The 23,730-nt window shown below is 39.3% G+C and overlaps 1 protein-coding gene across 3 annotated transcripts in view; it reads right to left on the bottom strand.

Annotated features, from left to right (window-relative positions):
- Positions 1-23,730, bottom strand: part of SLC25A13 (solute carrier family 25 member 13) — a 209,893-nt gene that overhangs the window by 27,103 nt on the left and 159,060 nt on the right. For all 3 annotated transcript variants that reach the window (XM_054495050.2, XM_054495051.2, XM_054495052.2), the window contains one exon: positions 22,951-23,031. In XM_054495050.2, coding sequence (XP_054351025.1) covers positions 22,951-23,031 — 81 coding nt within the window. The remainder of the gene's footprint in view (positions 1-22,950; positions 23,032-23,730) is intronic.

Genomic DNA, 23,730 nt, shown 5'->3' with positions numbered 1-23,730 from the left:
AAAGCATTCGTATCCAAACGAGGAGACACAGATCGTATCCAAATGAGGAGACACAGAACAGAAGGGGGACTAGGAGGACAAAGGCTCTTGAATGATGAATTTCATGATTCTGGCAATAATTCAAAAACTGCCAGCGAACACGTAAACTTAGATGAAAGCTATTATTTTTTTCTCTTAGAAACTCAAATCCATCATCAAATCTCATTTTATGGAGTTGCATATTCTTAAAATTTTTGTTTATGTATTACTTGTGTACAGAATCGCTCTTTTCATGAGATAAATGGTATGTGAAAGTAGCAAAAATATGCACTAAGTCAATTACCAACCAAACTTTGAACATCGTGTGTTATTTCATTCCAGCAATGGCTAGATGCCTCATCTCCAAGATCATCAGTGAAATCTTTAAAGTACATTATAAGGGAAATTTTAAGCTAGCTATTTTGAAGCTAAGCCTATATTTATCACAAGCAATTACATTCTTTCTTACTGTACTTCAACTTGTTATTCTTTGTCACAGATATATGAAATTTTTATATCATCCAAACTATACTGTACTAATTAGAACTAGCTACAAGGATGGCCTTTGAAGTATTATTTATAAAAGCTGGAAAGAAAAATTAGAAACAACATAAATATCTAATGGTAAGGGATGGGTTAAATGAATTTGAGTATGTTCATGCATGGAGATACTATGCAGTCAACAGTGAAAAATGTTCAATATATACTTTTAAGTAAAAATGCTCATATGTTTAAAATACTGGTACACATTTCCCCCTGCCATTCCCTATCACCATGTAGAAGAAATACACCGAAATGGTGCTTCTGAAGTGGTGGGATTACAAATATCTTTCTTTTCCTTTTTTTTTTTTGGATGTATTTGAAATTTTTTCTATATAGATCATGTGTTACTTCCATAAAGAAAAATAAACACCTATACACAGTTTACCTAATATATGTAATGTTAATGAAAAGAATCAAAGACAGATGTTCCTTCATTAACTCTCTAAATCAAATTGTTTTTCCATTTTTACCAACTTGATACCTTAATCAAGACACTCTTGTTCTTCCTTAAGTGCAAATGAATTTTTTATTTGGGCGGGGGGACAACACAAAATACAAACCTGGGTTGGATTCACTGAAAGGCCCAAGAAAGGGCCTTAGTCTAGGAAGTAGAGTGTGAGATGATACACCCAGAGGCTGGTGCGTTCTGGTCCACACAAAAACGTGCTGCTCCCTGCCCTACTGCTCAGAACAGCTCTGTTTTGCTCAGACGCTGCTGCTGCAACCTGCAGGTCCACGGGAAGAACAACTCCCTGGTTGTTTACAGCCCGTCAGTGTTTTGTGAATTTGCACCTACATTTCCCATGTGATATGGACTCAGCTATTTACGGTTGGTAGAATGATGAGCTGAAACACACCTAGTCAAGTAACCACATGAGAGGCACAGTAAGGATTTTCTCTGTGTTTCTGAACCAGAACTCTTCATATGAAAATCTTATGAATAGTTAGAAAAATGAATAGAAATTTAAAATGTAAAGATTGTTTTATGGGGGCAGAATTGCTCAGAAAGATTCACCAGGTTGGAATTAGCCTGAAGGCTGATTTTTTGAAGCTCAAAAGAGGGTAAGACAATCTCTATCCAGGGTAAAATACAAAGTAATCAGAGAACACCAGTCTTCTTGGAAGAGAGAAGAGGCATACAATGCATATTCATCCAAGCACTGCCAACAGCAGGGAAGGAGGCAGTTGAGTGTCCTACATGAAAGCAGAGCTTCAGTCTCCCTATTTGTCAAACCATCTCACTTACTACGAAGATAAAAAGAGATGGAGAACGTACAGGAGCCAGCACAGTGCTCAAGACAGAGCCTTTACTCCAGTTGGTTTCTTTCCCTTTTTCTCCTACATTGATGTTTTCCTCCATAGATGCATGTTACAATCACTTGCAGACCTTTTTAAAATATAGTGACCTCTGGACTTCAGTCCTGACAGTTTAATAAGAATTTCTGCATCTGTCCTTATTAAAATTTTCCTGAGATTATTATGCGCAGTGAGGCTGAGAATCCCTGCACTACACCATCTGCACTACACCATCTCTAGAGTCTCTGTCAATTCTGAGAATCAGCTTAACTGGCTTCCTGAATGCCACAGTTTCTAATCCCAGTCTTCCATATCATTTCACGAATAACTTTTATTTGTTTTACATCTGATATCACAACAAACTCTTTCTACATATCCAAGTGGTGCTGTTATGAAAGGGTACAATTCTTAGGTACAGAATTGTCTTATTATCTCTTATCTTTACTATCACTGGTAAAAGTTGCTAGCATTATATACAATAAAACAAGAACTGACACTCAACTCCCTGACTCCAAGCCAACCAACAGATACCAATTATTTTAAAGCAGAGTTAGCTATCACTAGGGATGATAAGGAGTCAAATCCACTTCAGAGAGCTGCAGGAGGCAGATGCACCGGGAAGAAAGAATGTAGTGATATCAAGAAAACATAATGATGTACCCGTTATCTGTGGTGGCCTCTGAAAGAAAGAACTATAGACTCAAAGTGGCACATTGTAAAGGTGCTGAAGATGAAACAGGCCCTTTGGAGTCGAACTGGAAGGAAATGAGAGACTCCAAGGCACCAAGAGAAGATGCTTATCATCAGATGCATGGTGTCTGGGTCTCTCCACAACTTCATCACTGAGCAGCACACTGCCTGCCGCTCTTCCAATTCCTGGTCTATTATCCATTCACAGTACCATACCCATGGTTCCTCTTTTGCAGAGATCAAAGATAGCTGAATCGGCAGACAATGGACAGGAACACCTATTGTGCACAATGTCTTTGCATCCCTCATCACTTGAGAGCTCTGGCTGTGTGAAGATACTGTTTTTTTTGTGTGTGTGCAATTTTGTCACAAATCATTTCCCTATGACTTTCTGGAGTCTGTGGCAAGTAGGACACGGGAAAAGATTCCATACTGAACTGGCTCAGTGTGGCATATTATATTTACAGTGGTAACAATGACTTTTCTACATGTTTCCTGGTATACTCTTTGTTATTGAAATCTTAGTTATCATCTAGTATCTGGATCCATCTAAGAGAGAAAGAGAAATGCATACAATTATTATAGACTCACTTCTGCTATTTGATTTTTCATTCACCAAATATTTATAAGCAATTCAAAGTTTGTCCTAGGAACTGCAAGGACACAAGATGCTTTATTCTCATTCTCAAGGAGCTTGAACTAGTAAGGGTAGAAGTAATGAATATTCATTAAACATCTATTACGGGGTATTAAGGTGCTGCTTTGCATATATTACATATTTTCAGTCCACTCAAGAGGTACTTTTTGCAGATTTTACATAAAAGGAAATAGAAGCACAGAAAGATTAAAGCAACTGTTATGGGCTGAACTGTGTTCTACCAAAAGTCATAGTTGAAGTCCTAACTCTCAAATATTTCAGAATGTGACTATAGTTGGAAACAGGGCCTTTAAAAGAGAAATTAAGTTAAAAAGAGGTCTTTAGGGTGGGATGTAATCCCATCCAACTGGTTTGTCATAAGAAGAGAAAACTGAGACACAGACATGTAGGACACAAAGAGAAGACACAGGGAAAAAGCGGCCATCTACAAGCCAAAGAGAGAGACTTCAGAAGAAACCAACCCGGCCAACACCTTGATTTTGAACTTTCAGACTCTAGAAATGTGAGAATATAAATTTTCTGTTGTTTAAGCCACCTAGTTTGTAGTATTTTGTTTTGGTAGCGCTAGCAAACTAATATAGCAACGTACCCAGGGCTATATAGCCAGCAAGCAGAGGAAAGGATTTTCAATGGAGTTCAATAACTATATGCCTCATAAATACAGAAAATGGAACATGAGAACAGATAATTATATGATAAGAGCCAAGATCCAGACAAACTGATATGACAGTTCAAAGGAGGGCAAGAGCTCTACTGGCTGGGAGGTGATTAAGCCAGTGAGGAGGTAACATGTTAGCTGGGGACTACAGTGTGATTAGGATTTTGGTAGTCCAGGCAGAGAAAGGCACAGTGACAAGGGCATACCACACTTATATGGGTAATATACCTAGCATCACTTCTGTCAAGCGAAATTTTAATAAGGATGATAATTATGATGAGATCAACATCATCATCCTCTAGCATTTATTGAGGTTCCTCTAGCTTACTAAGTACCAGGGATTGTGGTAAGAGTTCTATAAGAATTCTTGGGCCGGGTGTGGTGGCTCACCTGTAATCCCAGCACTTTGGGAGACCAAGGTGGGTGGATCACCTGAGGTCAGGAGTTCAGGATCAGCCTGGCTAATATGGTGAAACCCCATCTCTACTAAATACACAAAATTAGCTGGCCATGGTGGCACACACCTGTAATCCTAGCTACTCAGGAGGCTGAGGCAGGAGAATCAGTTGAACCCAGGAGGCGGAGATTTCAGTGAGCCAGGATCGTGCCACTGCACTCCAGCCTGAGCGACAGAGTGAGATTCTGTCTCAAAAAAAAAAAAAAATTGTTTTTTGGTCTTCATAATATTATAAGGTAAATAATAAGATAAATAATAGGTCGGGTGCAGTGGCTCACGCCTGTAATCCCAGAACTTTGGGAGGTCAAGGCAGGTGGAACACCTGAGGTCAGGAGTTTGAGACCAGGCTGGCCAACATGGCTAAACCCCATCTCTACTAAAAATACAAAAAAATTAGCCGGACATGGTGGCAGGTGCCTGTAATCCCAGCTACTCAGGAGGCTGAGGCAGGAGAATCACTTGATCCCAGGCAGCGGAGGTTGCAGTGAGCCAAGATTGTGCCACCGCACTCCAGCCTGGGTGACAAAGCAAGACTACGTCTCAATAAAAATAAATAAATAAATAAAATCCTGGTTTCAGTGAAGAAACTGAGGCTACAAAAAGTAAAGGAGGCTATTTAACATGCTTGGAGTCACGCAGCTAGGAAGGTGAAGCTTGGATTCCAAGCTCAAGTGGCTGGATGCCAGCGGCACACTTACAGTTCTTATCATGGCAGCCTTTTGCTCTACATGGCATGGAGAAAGGGTATGAAAGAAGGTGGCTGAAAATAAGATTGCTGGAGCCAACTCATGGAAGGTCCAGGATGCTGCCTAGAATAGGCTGCATTCTGGAGATGGTCTGTGTGACTATGTATCAGCAGGAGAGCTGGTAAACACAGCTTAGGAGCTGTAGAGGTCTGAGCATTATCTATGCCTTGGGAAGATGCCTAAGGAGCAGAGGGGAGAGGGCTCATCCGGGAGGCAGAGCCTGAGGCAGGGATCACAATTAGGGTGTTAGACGACTAGGTGAGTGATAAAAGGCCAGAATTAGAACAATCATATGTATACTGAATAGAGGTGGCTGGGTAATGGATGCAACAGAGAACAGGGTTTGGCTGCTGAATATAGGGCAAAAAGAGTGAGTAAGCTCAAAGAAAGGATCCAAGATTTTGCATCTGTGTAACAGGAACAAAGTGTTGGAAAGACAAATAATGACACATTTAGAAGGCAGTGGAAAGCGTGAGTTAAGAGGGATGAGAGACACAGATGAGGGCATCACTCCACATACTAACTGAAGGCAGGGGTTTAGATAAGGTGGGAGGATGAAGAAGAAAAATGGAAAGTGGCGAGAGACCATGAAGTGATGAAAAACCTCTGCTATACACCAGTGGTACAGCAATCCAGGCACAAGAGTTAAGAACAGGGCTTCCAGAAGTGAGAAGGCGAAAGGACCAACAACGTCTACTGACACAGGGAGGCAAAGTCCAGCACATGGGGTGACCTAGGATTGCAAAGAGGATGCTGGGGAATGAGAGAGCTGTGTAGTCTACTTGCAGGGGAAGGGAAAGTGAGAAAATGACAGTAGTTTACGAGAGCAATCAAGAGACAATGACAATTCATTTAGGGTAATTAAGGAGAAAAGATCTAGGGAGAAGAGAGTGGAAAGATAAAACTACTAGGGATAATTATGCTATGCTTACGCATAACAGTACAAGTTCTGAATGGAGGAGTGAAAGGTAGAACATGAAGAGTTTGGATTTGCTTTAGTGACATACAGAGTTGGGGGATAAATTTGTTACAGAGCAGAAACTGACAAATCATAGTTGTCCTTATTATTTATGCTTTGGAGATTTAAAAAAAAACAAACAGAATCGAATTTGGCACAAGAACAACTAAAGTTCTGATGCATAAACCACATCAGCAACAAAAGACCCCTTTGGAATCAATAGTAAAATAATATTCTGACTCTCCATAGGAAGTTAGGATTAAGTTACCGTGATCTGTAACACAGAAGAGAAGATGAAGCAGCTGATGACCACAGAGGTGAGTTCATAGGCTCACGCATTCTGTTCAACTCAAAACAGGTTAGAAGATACAGCAGGTGGCCACGTGTTTAAACAGGGCTTAGGTCTGCACATCTGCACTGGGCTGCATATCTGCACCTGGCCGCAGGGGACCCAGAGCTGCAGGCAGCACCACAGCGGGTTCTCTATTAAGAGTCACTGTGTGCATCCACGACTGTAGAAGATAAATTACTAAGTTCAGTGCCACGTGGACTCTCACCCAGGCTATTATCAGGAACTGAGGAACATTTTATTGCCCACTCTATTAGTATTGAATACTAGCACCAGCGTGAACAGTTTTTTTGTAGCATTTTTCAAAAGGGGACCCGACATTCAAAAACATTATATATCTTTATTAGAGGAGAACAATGGAACTGGTACACCAAAAGAAATCTTACATATTTTTATTCTTTTACAAGTGGCATTAATAAAGAATAACTTAACATGAAATATATAGGATCAAAATGAAGAAAAAATGTATTTTTTAAAGGCACATAAACATTTGAATGTAAGAGAAATAAGTATCATTAGATTCAATGTTGCAAATATGTCACTTGGGCTATAAATTTAAAATGCAAATTATCCTAAAAATGATTATAACAGTTAAATATTGTAACTTTTTCCTAAGTTAATCTAAATCCAAAGCAATCCTCCTAAACAAAACCCCAACAGGGTTTCCTGAAGATGTCTGAAGACAGGAATATTCTGAATAAAAAATCATGTAGAGGATCTTATATCAATACACATTTACACACATTTTATAAAGTGTCAGAAATTTTTAAAGTTTAGCACAAGACTAGATAAATGGAAAGAGCCAAATATGTAGAGTCACAGAGTCACTGAGTACCTTTTTTTTTTTTTTTTTTTTAAGACAGTCTCACTCTCTTACCCAGGCTGGAGTATAGTGACATGATCTTGGCTCACTGCAACCTCCGTCTCCCAGGTTCAAGCAATTCTTAGGCTTCAGCCTCCCAAGTAGCTGGGACTACAGGTACGTGCCACGACGTCTGGCTAATTCTTGTATTTTTAGTAGAGACGGGGTTTCACTATGTTGGCCAGGCTGGTCTTGAACTCCTGACCTCAGGTGATCTGCCTGCCTCAGCCCCTCAGAGTGCTGGGATTACAGGCGTGAGCCACTGCATCCGGCCGAGTATCTTAAAAAGGTAGATAAAATGTGCTACTTTGCATACAGTCAATGGTAGAGTGGACCCCTTCTACTTGTAGCTAGGAGTCCCTCTGACCAACTCACATATCTGGTAACATCCTAATGAGTAACGCTATGGTTTACTCATCTTTTTCTTTTAAAAGAGGATGACGAGCAGGCTGGTTTTGATGCATTTCAGCATCTTTTTTTTTTTTTTTTTTTTCAGACAGAGTCTCTCTCTGTCACCCAGGCCGGAGTGCAGTGGAACGATCTTGGCTCAATGTAACCTCCACCTCCTGGGTTCAAGCGATTCTCGTGCCTCAGCCTTCTGAGTAGCTGGGATTACAGGTGTACGCCACCACACCCGGCTAGTTTTTTTGTAATTTTAGTAGAGACAGGTTTTGCCATGTTGCCCAGGCTGGTCTCAAACTCCTGGCCTCAAGTGATCCACCCACCTTGGCCTCCCAAAGTGCTGGGGTGACAGGTGTGAGCCACTGTATTGGGCCCAGCTTCTACCAATTCTTGCTTCCCAGAGGTCTCATCTTTTTCTCTTTATTGAGCGTACATAGTTAATCAAGAGGTTCTGGATGCTGGAGGAATTTGAGTCTGAAAGTATACTTGTGGAGGGAGGCCCAAATTGCTGCAAAAATTCAGTGGCTGGTATGAGACTTCTCTCTTACCAGTTGTGTAAGGATTTTTTTTCAAAGTCTCCATTTCCAAACTGTGATTCATTATGTATGAAGGATCCTCTTTTCCAGCAGAGGAAAAGATATCCCAGTAGTGAACCCCAATTATTTTTTCCTCCCCAGAGTGCTTTTCGTCCTCCTTCTTTTCTTTGGCTTTCCTATGCAGTAGATTATTCCTATCGTTCTGCCCTTTATGGGACCTGAGGGCTGTGGCTCTGCTCACAGTGATCTCCGCACTGATTATTTCCAGTCAGCCCTCTAACAACGTACACTTCACACAAGTCTGTCCTCTAGATCCCTTTCTGGAAGGATGTGATTTTCCAACTTCTAAGTGGGAGCAGTCATCTTGAGACACTTTTCAAGAACAAATTATCCACCAGTGTGACCAGAAAGAAGAGATAGCTGTAACTATTTGAATAATTACAGCCCTGCAAACTCTCTCTTCTCCCCTCCTCTCCTTCCTGGAGAAGCAAGAGCCAGACACGTGTCAAGCACTTCTGATGTAGGATGCACCGTGCTAAACTCTTCACAGACATCTTCTCCTTCAATCCCCCAATCATGCTGACACAAGCTATATTATTCCCATCTTTCTAGAGATGAGATGGAAGCAGAGACTTCTCTTCAAGGTAGTAAAAGAATGTGAACCCAGACTTGCCCAATTTCTAACCCACGCTCAGAACCATTACACCTAGTTGTCTACTGTGAAAAAGCAGATTCAATATAACAATTCATTTTCAGTTTTTTCTTTCCTGTTTGAACAGAGTAGCTGCCTCAATTTTTGGTTAATCTGATCATATGGACTAGAATTCCTGTGACTTTTAAGAGCTTCTAAGAGATAAAGATTAACCAATGGATTCAGTGACATTAAAATACATCAAGTAATATGGAAGAGATGTTTTTGTAGGTACAATATAACTGATTTTCATCAGATATATCAAATTTTTCTTTGTATATTAATCAATAATAAGAAAGCTAGGCTACTGGGCAGTAAAATTCCCAAATCTGAATCCTTGAGAAATATTTTATTTATTTATTTATTTTGGAGACAGAGTCTTGTTCTGTCACCCAGGCTGGAGTGCAGTAGTGCAAACTCAGCTCACTGTAAACTTCGCCTCCCAGGTTCAAGAGATTCTCGTGCCTCAGCCTCCCAAGTACCTGGAATTACAGGTGCTCGCCACCACGCCCAGCCAACTTTTTGAGACAGAATCTCCGTCTGTCGCCCAGGCTGGAGTGCAGTGGCATGGTCTTGGCTCACTGCAAGCTCTGCCTCCCAGGTTCACACCATTCTCTTGCCTCAGCCTCCTGAGTAGCTGGGATTACAGGCGCCTGCCACCGCGCCCGGCTAATTTTTTGTGGTTTTAGTAGAGACGGGGTTTCACTGTGTTAGCCAGGATGGTGTCGACCTCCTAACCTCGTGACCCGCCCGCCTCAGCCTCCCAAATTTTTGTATTTTTAGTAGAGACAGTGTTTCACCATGTTGGCCAGGCTGGTTTCAAATTCCTGACCTCAAGTGATCCACCTGCCTCGGCCCACCAAAGTGCTGGGATTACAGGCGTGATACACCATGCCCAGCCGTGAGAAATATTTTAGGCTCAAAAATATATAACTAGTGACAGTTTTAATTTTCTTCAAATGGGCTTGCAAAATAATAATACTGATGTAGGTTTTGTCTAAATATAGCATAGTCGTTTCAAGATAGGAGCAATGGGTGCTTCACCTATCTACCAATACAATCTTAAGTTCACACCTCCATATGACAGTTTTGGCTGCTGTAATTTATATCGGAAGTCCATGATCTTCATAAATTCACCTTTGCATCCAGGAGTGCTGAGAGCAACCAGAAAAGGCAATAGGACTGTGACTACAACCATGTCAGCATGAAGTCCAAGCACCAAGCTTCTCAAACGCACAGCGTTCTACTGATACAAAGCATCATTATTTCCAAATGCTCTGGTTTTTTTTCACGTGAAATGGTCCTCACGGCTCAAAGTAAAATTATAGGTTTTTTCTTCTAATACCCCCTTCTCTGAAATGGGCTAGTCTGCAAAGAAACCAAACTGTGGTTCCTATCACTGCGTCTTTCGCTCAGTGTCTACGTGCTTCTATAAGCTTGATTTCTTCTTCTCCTCCTTACGGTTTTGCCACCCGAATCCCTCTTGCCATGTTACATAATGACTTCATTGTTGACCCTTCTGGTTTGACATAGGGAAGTGATATAGCTATTTTTTTAAAAACAGAATTTTAAGGGCTGGGTGCAGTGGCTTACGCCTGTAATCCCAGCACTTTGGGAGGCTGAGGCAGGCAGATCACTTGAGGTCAGGAAATGGAGACCAGCCTGGCCAACATGGCAAAATCCTCTCTCTACTAAAAATACAAAAATTAGCTGGGCATGGTAGCATGTGCCTGTAGTCTTGGCCACTTGGGAGGCTGAGGCAGGAGAATTGCTTGAACCCAGGAGGCGGAGGTTACAGTGAGCCAAGATTACACCACTGCACTACAGCCTGGGTGACAGAACAAGACTATCTCGGAAAACAAACAAACAAACAAACAGAATTTTAAGAAATCAAACATTTTAGAAAGGCAACACAATCCAGAGTTCTAATGTCAGCCCCATTTTCTCTCAGTACTCCAAGAACAATGGCCTTCACTAAAATGATAATATACTTTAGGTCCAACAGTTGTGGACAAGTAAGTTTAACAGTTACATGTGCCTTAAAACTGACTCACCAAGGCTGTCTGCTCATTTTCACAATGATAGGAAATATCAGTAGCCTAAATACATTATCTAAAAGATAAGGGTTCAGGAACTCCAGTTCATATTTCCCCATGATCCATTTCCTTTCATCTGTATCAACAAAACAAGGCTTTCTCCAATGCTTCTTTATTAAATGAGATAGTATTCCTGAACATTTTCTTGAGACTTCAGGAGTCAAGTCAAAAGAACTCATTAGATAAAAATACAAGCCTTCTTACGCCTCCCAACCCCCAATCATTCTAGTCAACAGTCTTGAGAATATTCAGAGAATATTAATAGTCTTGCATTAAAAAAATTAAACCTATCATCAGTCTGCTGTCCATAGAAAACATGGCAGTATATTTTTAATATGGCACAATTTCAACTATATTTTAAACTAAAAGCATTACATATAACTGTAATTTAATCACCCTCCTTTAATTTGAATTCACATGGTAGATACTTATAGCTACTTAAAAAATTAAGTGGCAAAACGTATATGAAGAATATGTATCTTGATATTTTAATTATGCTCAATTGAATGTACTTAGATTTAAAGTGCTTTTCACAAATGACATGTGCTAAGAATATCTAATTGCACACTGACATTCTAAAATGTGTGCTTACACGTGTCAAAAATAGATTAATATAAAGTTATAGAATAGACTTTTACTTAAACCCAAATACATTATTTTGATTATCTGGACACAAACAAAATTGTAACTACAAACAAGATATATAGTAATAAATGTCTAGTGATTTATGTTTCATTAAGAAGAATACACAAGTGATGACAGTGTTTGACATTTGAATAAATTAGAAAATAAAGACTTGTAAAGGAATCTAAGGTTCAACATATTTTCCATTTACTTTCTTACTAACTCAATGTTAAATAGAGACATGAAAATAATTTGTATGTAACACAACTATTATTATTGTATGCAGAGCTCACAGGTAAAAAGAGATATTCAGCAAATAGCAGTGGATGGAATAAATTAAAACACATTGCCAAATTGCAGTCAAGTGCTGTTCACAACTGTTCGCAAGTGCTGAAGACGGCATTCAGCAACCTTACAAAGAAGCTGGCAAAGATGAGGTGGCATGAGGTCGGGAGGCCACTCACCCTGTCGAGCTCTGAAGGGAAGTGTGTTGGGCCCACTGCCTTCACAAGATACATCATCACCCTCCTGCAATCAGAAACTTCAGTCCTCACAAACTGAAAGAAAGACCTTTCCTTAAACCCTAGCATTAGGGCTGAATTGCATCCCTCCAAAATTTGTATACTGAAGTCCTAACCCTCAGGACCTCAGAATGTGACCGGATTTGGACTTACGGCCTTTTAAGAGGTAATTAAGAAGAAATGAAGTCTAATGGATGGGCCTTAATCCAATATGACTGGTGCCCTTATAATTAGAGATTAAGACACAGACAACACATGGACTGAGGGGTGACCATGTGAGGACACAGTGAGAAGGCAGCCATCTGCAAGAAAAGAAGAGAGGCCTCAGAAGAAACCAAAACTGCCAACACCTTAAACTTGGACTTCCAGTCTCTGTTGTTTAAGCCTCCAACTCTGTGGTATGAGGCATTTTGTTACGGCAGCCCTACCAAACGAATACACTAAGTTAGACTGTCTGACTAAATGCACATCTCTAAACATAGAGCAATACAGAATTTTTTTCTTTTGATTTGGTATGAAAATAAAACTCTTAAGTGAAAAATGTGTTACTAGATTATTAACAAGATTGAAAAGATAATAAAATAGATTCTTACTCTAATTGGATTCTGAGAAAGATACCAAACTGAAATATCCTAGTCCTAATGTCTTAACCACATGGTGAGGCAGAAAAAGGCTATTCTGTTTACATGTTTTACAAATATTAAGTTTCATGTTTTCAGCTTCATGGGGTTTTAATGGGCCCATAGAAGCCTGGCCAAGAAACCAAAGTGGAATCCATTTGACTGACATTAAAAAGCAATTAACTTACGGGCCTGTCAAATATGTTAACATTTGGGGTCTGCCTGTTATACATGTGTATTTTGACTACTACTACCAGAATAGTTTAATGATTTACAGACCTTCAATGTCTAAAGTACCTTAACTGTATGAAAGCTATGGCCCAGTCTTTCTTCAGATTTTCCTATCATAACAAACTCCTCCCTATTCACTAGAAATCCAGAAAGATGACCCAATATTTGAACTGTGTTGAGTCAAACAACTCTGAGACTTTCCCAGAGAGGGTAAAGGGAGAAAAACAGAAAGGAAATATCTGGCTGGCCCAGTGTCTAGCATGAGAGTTGGACTTTCCCCTAATAAGATGACATTTCTGAGCCACTGAAGGCAGCCCTTAGCCAGGGAGGCTATCCTTAACTGTCTTAGTCTGTTCGGGTTTCTGTAACAAAGTATCATAGACTACATGGCTTATAAACAACATAAATTCATTTATCAGAGTTCTGGAGGCTCGAAATCTCAGATCACAGTGCCGGCACAGTTGGAATCCGGTGAGCGCTGCTTCCTGGCTCACAGATGCTGTCTTCTCACTGTGTCCTCACATGGAGGAAGGAGTGGGGACCTCTCTGGGATCCCTTTTATAAGGGCACTAATCTCAACCTGTAGGCTCCACCCTCATGACCTAATCACCCCCAAAGGTCCCACTCTTCTAATACCATCACACTGGGAGTTAGTTTTAAACATAGCAATTGTGGGGAAAATAAACATTCAATCTACAGCACCCATGAGCCCTTAGTACCATCAGATATTTCTTTTATTTTTGCCCTCAGTCCAAGATGAAATCATCTGGAGAAAGAGCCTCTCATTGGAGTAGGCAAGCAGCGGAACTCTATTCAAGACCAATGCCTTAGTCCCATTGCCTGGAGGCCTTTTTGAGAAAACCAATGGAGCTGCCTCTTGGCTTTTCAGAAATCTGCAAATTTAGATAGTGCCATGAGGTTAGCATTTTTTTTTTTTGGCTATTAATTGGCTCCTCCTTTTTTAAAGCTCCTCTTTTCTATGATTCCTTCATGACTCTGACATAATTTCATGTTAGTCATTCAATAAAGTCTTTTCTACTTAAAATACAAGCCATAATAAATAAGCTATACCAAATGCTCCAAGTTGTTTATCTTCATCCTGTTCTTAAGATTCTGAATATACTTGAGGATTATTTATTTGTCATTCTTAGAAATGAAGTCAAATAAAATAAATAGGAGCCTTATAAAGGTTGGTTCTATTACTGGGTGATCATGGAATACTTTCTTGTGAAATATCCTGGATATGTAGACACCTAGCCATGGTTACAGCTATTCCCCCGATTCCAGCACCCCTACTCTCCCACCAGTTTTTGGAGTTAATTCCTCTTTGCTGGCCATCAGTCTCTAAATTAATAGTACCATGGTATAGAGAGTCACTACCCTTCCTTTCCAAATCTATGACCAACACCTTGTAGTCAAGCATTTATTCATTCAACAGATTTTTTTTAGTTTCTTCCATATGTCAGACACAATGCTAGACACACAGCTGTAACAGTGCAACATAGGCCCTGTCATCCATACTTACAGATGTCTCAGTTCAGCCATTTACTCAAGGTCTGTGAGATGCAATTAGTTGTCAGCACAAAGTTATGAAGGAAGATCTCCTCAAGTGGCAAAGCAGTGACCATGGTTGACAAAGACAGTAGGTCATATAACACCAGATATAGTCTCCAACCCTCCAAGTCAAGAGGAGATGGAAGGCAGAGATAAAGTGTAAGTACAAATCAAGAAAATCTTTAATATGGTCTTACATTTTGGGGGAGTATGCAAAAAGTTCTCCCAGGGAATATTCCAAATAATAACAATAAGAACATTTGAAAACAATATAATCACTAGATTTTCACTGAACTACAAAAGGCTATAAAGATACAAGCATTAAAAAAATTAACATTATTGCTATAGCATCACTATAATGCATAATGTATCTTGATTAATTCACATGTCACACAAGAGTGACTTCATAAAAATTCAACCTAATGATTAAGCCTCACATCATCTTATATTTATACATAAGATATGTGCAGAGACTTGCATAGTGAAATAAAAATTCTACCTTAAGAAAACCACACTATGAGGCTATGTATCCACAGGAAATCCTGGGAAGAAAAAGATTGCGAAGTAAGACTTAAATCCACTTCAGGCAATCTGTCTCACCAGCTCTGATTGTCAGAATATATGTATTCATTATATGAGGAAATTTTCTTCCTGGTTTGATATGATTGAGTATGAGATCTTAAGGGATTTCAAGTTCAGTCATAAGGAATGGTGACTTTGAGTATATTTTATGACCAAAGTATACACAATACTATTCAAGGCAAACTTACAGAATTCAGAGCTAAAAACAAAACAGTACAAGAAAGGTTTGAAGACACTTATAGATAGTTGAAACAAATGGAAACATTAAGCAAAGTCATTAATATCTGGGTGGCGCCATGACTCAAGGCTGCCATACGTATGGCCTGGCACACAAAGATGAGGTTTGCCAATCAGATTTCCTCTCTCAATAATTAAATGGAAAACAAAACAAAACTGAACAACTTGAGCTAATTAGCTGGGGCTGGGGCAAGGGATGAAAAGAGGCTGTCTCCTACTGTAGAGAAAGGGTAGGTGGCTGGCAAGAACACGAAGGGAATTCTTGAGAAAGTCAATACCAATTCTTCAGGAACAGAAGAAGTTATGGATTAGAATAGTCAAAAGATGTGCAGAGGGATGCAAAGTCACTGTGAGAGAGGCAAAGGCCAAGTAGAGAAAATAGAGTAGACAGTTCCTAATGCTGCCTCAATTCTCAAGAGCCTTCAATTTCATTTAATGGGTACCCTTAAAGTAAACCTTCATTTGATTAACTCCAACTTTGGTGAGTTTCTGCCCCCTGCTACCAGAAGCAATCTAGAGAATGAATGGGTTCTAGGATCAGCAACAGATCCTCAGAGAAGGCATGAGATGGGCTATGAAACCTTCACAAGGTGAAGGGCAATGAAGATGTTCCCAGCCCACAACACAGCTTACTGAATCCTCCAGTGGTAGTTGAAACATCCTTTGCTATTATTCCTATTATGATGTGGAGTCTAATTTCTCTCCTGTTGAATCTGGGCCAGCCTAACTGGCTTGTCTATCAGAATGCATTGGCAGTGACCTTCAAGGTCAGGTCATAAGAAGTCTTGTTTCTGCCCAGGACTCTTAAGATGCCTGCTCTTGGGAGGCTCCCTCTCAGAATCAAACTGTCAATGTTTGAAAAGACCAAGCTACACAGAGAAGTCAAGCAGGTGCTCTGGAGCACAGCCCCAGCTGTTCAGTTACAAGAGTGAGCCACCTTGGATATCTATCCCGGTTGACCCTTCAGATGAGTCTGGCCCCAGTTGCCACTAGCCCATAACCATGTAAGGATCCCAAGTACAACCCTCCCAGGCTGAGCCCCGTCAATCCATAGAACCACAAGAGAGAATAATAATAAGTATCTATTTGAAGCCACTAAATTTTCAGATTATTTGTTATGCAGCAATAGATAATCAGAACACCTCTCCTCCTCAATGATGGAGAAACACTGAGATCATTCCTGTTAGGAGAAAAGCCTTGGAACTGGGATTGGCATGCACTGTGGACACAGAATGAAATTAAAGTCATTTTTAGAAAAAAGATGCTATGCTACCCAGCAGAGGAAATCAGTCAGTAGAGAAATGGCAAATAAGCAGGTTCACAAAGAAGACCAGAGATTTCAGGAGCACCTGAGGTAGCTGAAGTCCTCAACAGCCATATCCAAACTCCAATACACCTATTCCATTCCCCTCCACCCAAAAAGCCAAACTAAAACATTCATTTTCACAAAATCCTCTCTCTCTCTATATATATATACACACACACATATATTAGAAGTTAAAAAGTAGACACTAGAAGAGGGGGAAGACTAGCACTTAAGTCATGATTTAATTCTTTCATACATATTATCTCATTTAATTTTTCCCACAATCAGGCAAGGTAACTGTGGTGCATTAAAGATGGCTGCAACATCAATGCCACATCTCCCATTCAGAGGTAGATTATTTTCCCTGGCACTGAATCTGGCTGGCCTATAACCTGTTTTAACAAACACACTGTGGCTAAATTAATGTTGCATAACCTCAAAAACTGGGCCTGAGATTTTTCTCAGCTTCTTATTCTGCTCTCGGAACTCACCTTCTTAAGTCTGACACTATAGTGTGAGGAAGCTCATGCAGATATGCCATGTGGAGAACCTGTCCCCCTAGCCATGGCTCCAGCTGAGCTCCAAGCTGATTGCCATTTGTGAGAAGACATTTTGGAACTTCTAGTTGCCTCACCACTCCAGCTGAAACCATGGGAAAGAGACAGAAACCATGGGAAGGAGGCAGCATTAATGAAAAAGAACAGATTATTGTTTTAAACCACTAAGTTTTGGAGGGGTTTGTTACACAGCAATACATAACTGAAAGAGAAAGTTGATATCTAAATTTTATAGACAAGAAAACTGCAACTCAGAGAAGTCAACTAAGTTGTCTAATCCTTGATTCACATCTGGCAGGTGAAGGCCTTGGGACCCCAAACCAACTAAAAGCCCATGTTCTTTCCAGTAAACTGGACTGCCTCTTGTTAGATGCGATTATTTTTAGTACAAATGGCTATGATTTTCAAAAGGATTAAATTTACACACACACACACACACACACACACACAAAACAAGAAGAAGAAGCATCCCTGTTGGCAATTCTCAAAAATTAGAATGGCAAGGTTTTAAAAGGAACACTTTCACTTTGTAAAATGATCTCCAGCTATATGCTTTCTATTCTTGGTGATTTGGGTATTATCATTAAGTATGGCTTGGAGAGAAAGGTGATAAGTTTTATTGTTAATGATGGGAAGGGGTTTGACTAACATTAAAGAAAAGATATAAATGAGTCCATTATCAGATTTGTCGTTGATTGGCTGTGAAGATTGACAAGATCACTTTTGAGTGATTTTAGCTTTAAAATTCTTTCATTTAACCAATATTTACAAAGAGTCTACAGGTTACCATGCAATGCCTGCAGTCCCCAGGATACATCAATGAATAAGAATATCCCTACTCTTGCAAAACTTGTACTCTACCGTGAAGGGGACAGAAAATAAACAAAAATCATGAAAAATAAGTAAGTTATACAGAATGTTTGAAGGTGGTAAGAACCATAGCAGCAGGAGAAGAAGGGAGGGATGATGGGAAGGCAGGCTGATAGGTAGATAGGGAGCATATGCTGGCAGTGGGGAGGGTTAACATTTTTAAACTGACTAAGTATCATGTATAAGTTTAAATCATAAGACTGAAGAAATGACTGTAGTCTAGGGAGAAACCCCAAGTAACCGAAAACTTGGTTAAATGAATACACTTTTCCAACCATAAGTCCATCTAGAAACCCACACATCTGTAACAGACATACGCAGTATCTGCCACATTCCAACACTTTGAACGTCATACTCCCATTTACTATTATTTTCTGATAAGCAAAGCACATGAGTTGCACTAATGGGAAAAAATGCAAAGGCATCAATCTGGGAATCATATGAGGTGTTCCTAGAGCACTGGGTTAGGATGAAGCATTCAAAAACAAACATTTTTACTGCTTAGGATATTCACAGGTAATAAAAAGTAGAGAGACATGCTTAGAATGAAAAACACCACTGTCAGGACAGAGTTTTCTCTTGGGAGACAGAGGTAAGGGAACGAAAAGCAATTTGGACAGGTACATAAAGGGCCTCCAACTGCACTGTCAAGTTTGCCACCAATCTAAGTGGTAGGCACATCTGTGTCTGTATTGTTGTGTTTTTCAAAATTTTTCAAAATATAAATTAACTGCAACTGAATGTAATGTATGAGATGAGTAATAAAAACTTGCCTTAAAAACAGTATTTGATATGTGGCTGGACAAACTGGCATAAACACACCATGCATATGGGAATCACCATTATGGTAGGAATCAGGCAGGAAACAGCATTAGGGTCCTACTTATTTATAAGGGAGTGTAATTAAGATTACTCTTCATTCCATGTTTTCCCAACAGTGTTACTCTCACCAGTCCCTTTTAGAACCAGTGACACAAGCATATAAATTGTTTTTCCAACTCAAAATGCACTCAAAATGAATATAAACTTCTATAAACACCAATTATATTTACAACATGCACACTCATGCACACACATGTGTGCATCCCAATGAAAAAATACCCTGGACCCATTATCAAAGGACCGTAGTTTAAAACATGTTAATTCGTCTTTCCAAAAACTACTACACAATACTATTACTTTCTCTTGGTATATAAACAGTTTTTACTAAATATGGCTTTATAAGACAGATGTTCATACTTTCATGACTTTCTTTCTTAGTAATATTAGATTTATTTTCATGCCAAATAAATTAATCATCATATTTATATTTCTTCCTTGAAACTAGTCATTGCACCACTTGTATTTCTTACCTGGTGACTTTTTTTTAAAGATCAAAGGATCAAAAGCTAAAGATCCCAGGCTCCTCAAGATTTCAGCCTAGATGCATATTACACTAGATATATAAAAGTCATACACTTACTTTGTTGAATGAAGCACTGCAGCCTACAGATCATATTGCATTACATACGTTATTTTTTTTTCTTAAAGTAACAGCAAAAAAGCAATAAAAGCAATAAATTCAGAGGTGATACATCAGTTTTCAGAATCACTGGGAACCTAACTGGAAGTGGCTAGTGGTAACAGAACCTCTGTCTTCTGACACACTGACTGATAGTTTCCACGGTCACTAACACAGATTCTCAATCACATTCCTCTAAAGGCGCCAAGTTTTTGATCCAAGAAGGGAAAAGATGGAAAAAAACAGAAGGTATACATATATATATACCTCATGCAAGGAAGACTGAAGGTCCAGGTCTCCGTCAGAACTCCCACAACTACAAGCCTAATTTAGAATGCAGAAACCCAAGTTATGGAGAAAACAGAAACCACAAAGAATTATTTCAGATTTAGAGTTTGTAAACCCCAGTCGCAGCATCGAGTTTTGTCTTAAAACACGCTGAATGTATCACTACTGTTAAAGTGTGAATCTATAAAAATGCTCAGAAAACTGAAGTCAATTTTTTAACAGTGCTCTAAACTAAAACTAATCTCAAATGCAAAAAATGAGTTTAAAAATAAAGTTAGACATGAAAGTTAGCCCTTTTACATATGTCAGCGAAACAGATGATTATTTTTTCATCTCTTCAGTTACAGGCTTTATTACACCAAAAATAATAAATAAGAAATGGGATAAACTTTATTCCTTTTTAGTGACAATCATTTTTCCCCTCCAAATTTAGTAACACTTTCATTCTAAAAAAATATATACAATAAAACAGGCTGTTTAGCTAAACACTATGAAGTTATGAGACAAAGATCTCCCTACATACTTTCCTCATTTTTGCAGAAAACAGATCATTAACAGAATAAGCCTTGTTCAAAGAAATGAGCAGCTTTGGTTACAAGTGCAAAAGTCAGCCATGTGTACTAATTCTCAGTAATAATGAAGCAAGGTGAGCTCCCCAGGGACTTAAAAGTCAACACCTAGCAATGCTTGGATGAACTAAGATGAGGAACCGCTCATGTGACACAACCTTACAAAACCCTTTGTATTCCCAATAGGACAGATGAGGCTGTGGAACTCACAACAACCCTCTAAGGTGTGTGACTGACTCCAATTATAGAGAAAACTTTGCCAAAGCCTGCAAAGAAAGATGCTGCTGTTACTTAAAGAATGCATGACTGGGCAGGGTGGCCCCACGCCTGTAATCCCAGCATTTTGGGAGGCTAAGGCAGGTGGATCAGGAGGTCAGGAGATTGAGACCATCCTGGCCAACATGGTGAAACCCAGTCTCTACTAAAAATGCAAAAAAGTTAGCTGGGCATGGTGGTGTGTGCCTGTAGTCCCAGCTACTCGGGAGGCTGAGGCAGGAGAATTGCTTGAACCTGGGAGGTGGAGGCTGCAGTGAGCCAAGATCACACCACTGCTCTCCAGCCTGGTGACAGAGCGAAACTCTGTCTAAAAAAAAAAAAAAAAAAAAAAAAGCACGTGCACACACATACAAACACACACACAGAAAATGGAACCATCCATTCATCTACTCAGAGATCTAAAGGGACCTGGGTTGTCTGCTACCTACAGGATTGCTTACCTGAAAATAAACTCTTACTTCTTAAAGTAATGATTGGGGGGGGGAAAAAGGCAAGGGAGAAGACTTGAAAAGCTAAGGACCACTGTCTACCTCTTTGAGATGAAGGATGGCAAACCTCATTTCACAGATATTTTAAGTAGCTGTAAAGCCTAAGTGGCTCCAATTTTAAGCCTGTGTTTAGATCAGGTTTGAAAAGGGCTACATCTCTTTACATAACTAGGCACCACTTCTGATGCCAATGTGCTTTGTGTTTGAAATGGGCGGCTGCATATGCAAAAACAAGACCACCTACAGATGGCACCTAGAAAATACGTGCCACAACCAATCTCCTTGGCACCCAGAGGTATGTGCAGGCAAAATGCTTTCATTAAAAAGAAAATAAACCTCTGGGCACCATGCCATGACGATTGCCAACATCTTGAGTAGTGTCATAATTAATTTTACATTTTAATTCTTACAGAAATCTATAATCATATCTTTTCAGAAAGTTTAAAATGTAACTTAAAAAAACAACAACCCCACCTGACCTACCAAAAAACCCTGCTATATCCTGGGCCCTGCAACAACCTGAAGGACTAGGCTAGGCACAGCCTATGGATATACCTATTCAAAAATTAGAAAACCTACTTACTCAAATGGAAACTACAGAGTTGTTTTAAATGGAGAGTACTTATGGGGAAGAGCAACTTCTAAAATTCTCTTTGATTATTATTGTGTGCCCTTTTTATTTAGGACATTAAAGGCTCCTTTTTTCCATCCTGAACGCTCCTAAAGTTACAGAACAAGGGAATCCTGCCTGGCCATCTCCGACAGGTCAGTGATCAAACAGAGAGTCAGGCAGCAGCCAAATTCCATCCATCTCTAAAGAATACCAGGAGCTAGGACTTCTTAGGTCCTGCTACATTTAAGAAACCATCGTTCAACGTTAGATAGGACAATAAGCCCTTTCCACACAAACATTGCCCAACGTCTAAATTCAAGGATCATCAAGAAAAAAATTACTTTAGGAATACTACTTCCTGCCCAGAGTAAGTCAATTTAAAAAAGTGACTTCATCTTTTTTATAAGAAATAGGTTCAGATAAAAAAAAAATACCAATATTGTATTGCCTGAGTGATCAAAGCCTGTTATTTAACCAATCTTATCTTTAAATAACACTAGTCTTTGTATAAGAGTTTAATTTACTTAAAGTATTTACATTCACATGAACAAACCAATACATGAGATAAAACGAGACACAATGTTTTGCTGAGCTTCAGAACAAGATGCAAGTTGTTCATCCATATAAGGAAACAATCATTCCAAGCATTTTTGACAATGCAGAGCACACTCAGCCAGTTATTTCCCAGCATTGTTCTCCCAAAAGCAGTGGAAGCTTGAACAGTTGCTGCCACTTGCAAGGCAAAGCCAAGCAGAGAGCTATGGTTGCTGACTTCAAACTACAAGTTTTAGTGCCTGACCCAGCAGAGGGTGCCATGAGGAAAGAATGTACTAAAAATTAACTTTAGAAAAGGTTAGCAAAGATTTTTCAAAGCCCAAACACTTCTGCCACAAACGACTTCTATTGCAGAACAAACCATAAGCAATGACGAATTTAACAGGCATGACTTCACAGGCAGTAAGATCAGAAACATTTACCCTTCCACCTCTGGAATGGTTCGCCTGTCTAGGAAAAGCCGAGGTGCCCTAGTAGACTCTGCCCTTGTGCAGGATCTGTGGTTAAACAGAAGCCTTAGTCCACACCTGTTGACCATGGTAGTGATATATATGTGAAACAAGTCTTTTCAATGTAGAGATCTTCAAAAGGTACTTACGCAGCCTCCAGCAAGAATTTCTGCTGCAAGTGGGACCGAACCATCTTTGTGCATAAATTTATCCCTCACAAAATCGTTCACCTTGAAGAAAAATATTTATAGAAGCTGATGAAAAATATAAAGAAAGTCATTAAACACTTATAAATATGCATCTGTCAATATATGCTATTTTTTTCTATCAGTCTATTGGAGTAATCATAAATTGCACAAATTAACAGATCTTAAAATAGTTTGAGAAGTACTCTTAATAGTATCATAGTTTTAAAAAATGAAAAATATATATGCATCACTGATGTTTCAAGAGAAAAGTTAAAAGATAAATGAAAGCCAAAAATACGTTCTGCAATTAGAATAGCTTAAGAAGGGAGACACACTGACAATAGTGACAAAATAAAAACATACATCTTACAAATTAAAACTGTTTTATAAGGCTTGATTAAAAATCACTTTCAAGTCTTCTAACAAGAATTAATCTAAAACAGTACTCATCATGGAGATAAATTTGGCTGAGCAGACTTTTTCAGCTTAGAAGAAATTCAATATCTAACAATTCCTCAAGGATTCTCAAAGAACATAAATTACATTAATTAATATAATATTCTCAAAATGGTATGTAGTACAAGAAATTTTAACAAACAGTCATATCTTTTTGGCAGACATAGGCCAGAGAAGATTAGCTATCTCAAGGTCACATAACAAAACGGTAAAAGAAGAATTTCAGGCTCCAAAGCTACACAGCCCAACCTAAAGCTAGAGTTTTACTTTCTGGGGCTTTATGGC

The sequence above is a fragment of the Pongo pygmaeus genome, chromosome 6, assembly GCF_028885625.2.
Source record: "Pongo pygmaeus isolate AG05252 chromosome 6, NHGRI_mPonPyg2-v2.0_pri, whole genome shotgun sequence".
Lineage (NCBI taxonomy): Eukaryota > Metazoa > Chordata > Mammalia > Primates > Hominidae > Pongo > Pongo pygmaeus.
This window is presented reverse-complemented; position numbering and strand designations above follow the sequence as displayed.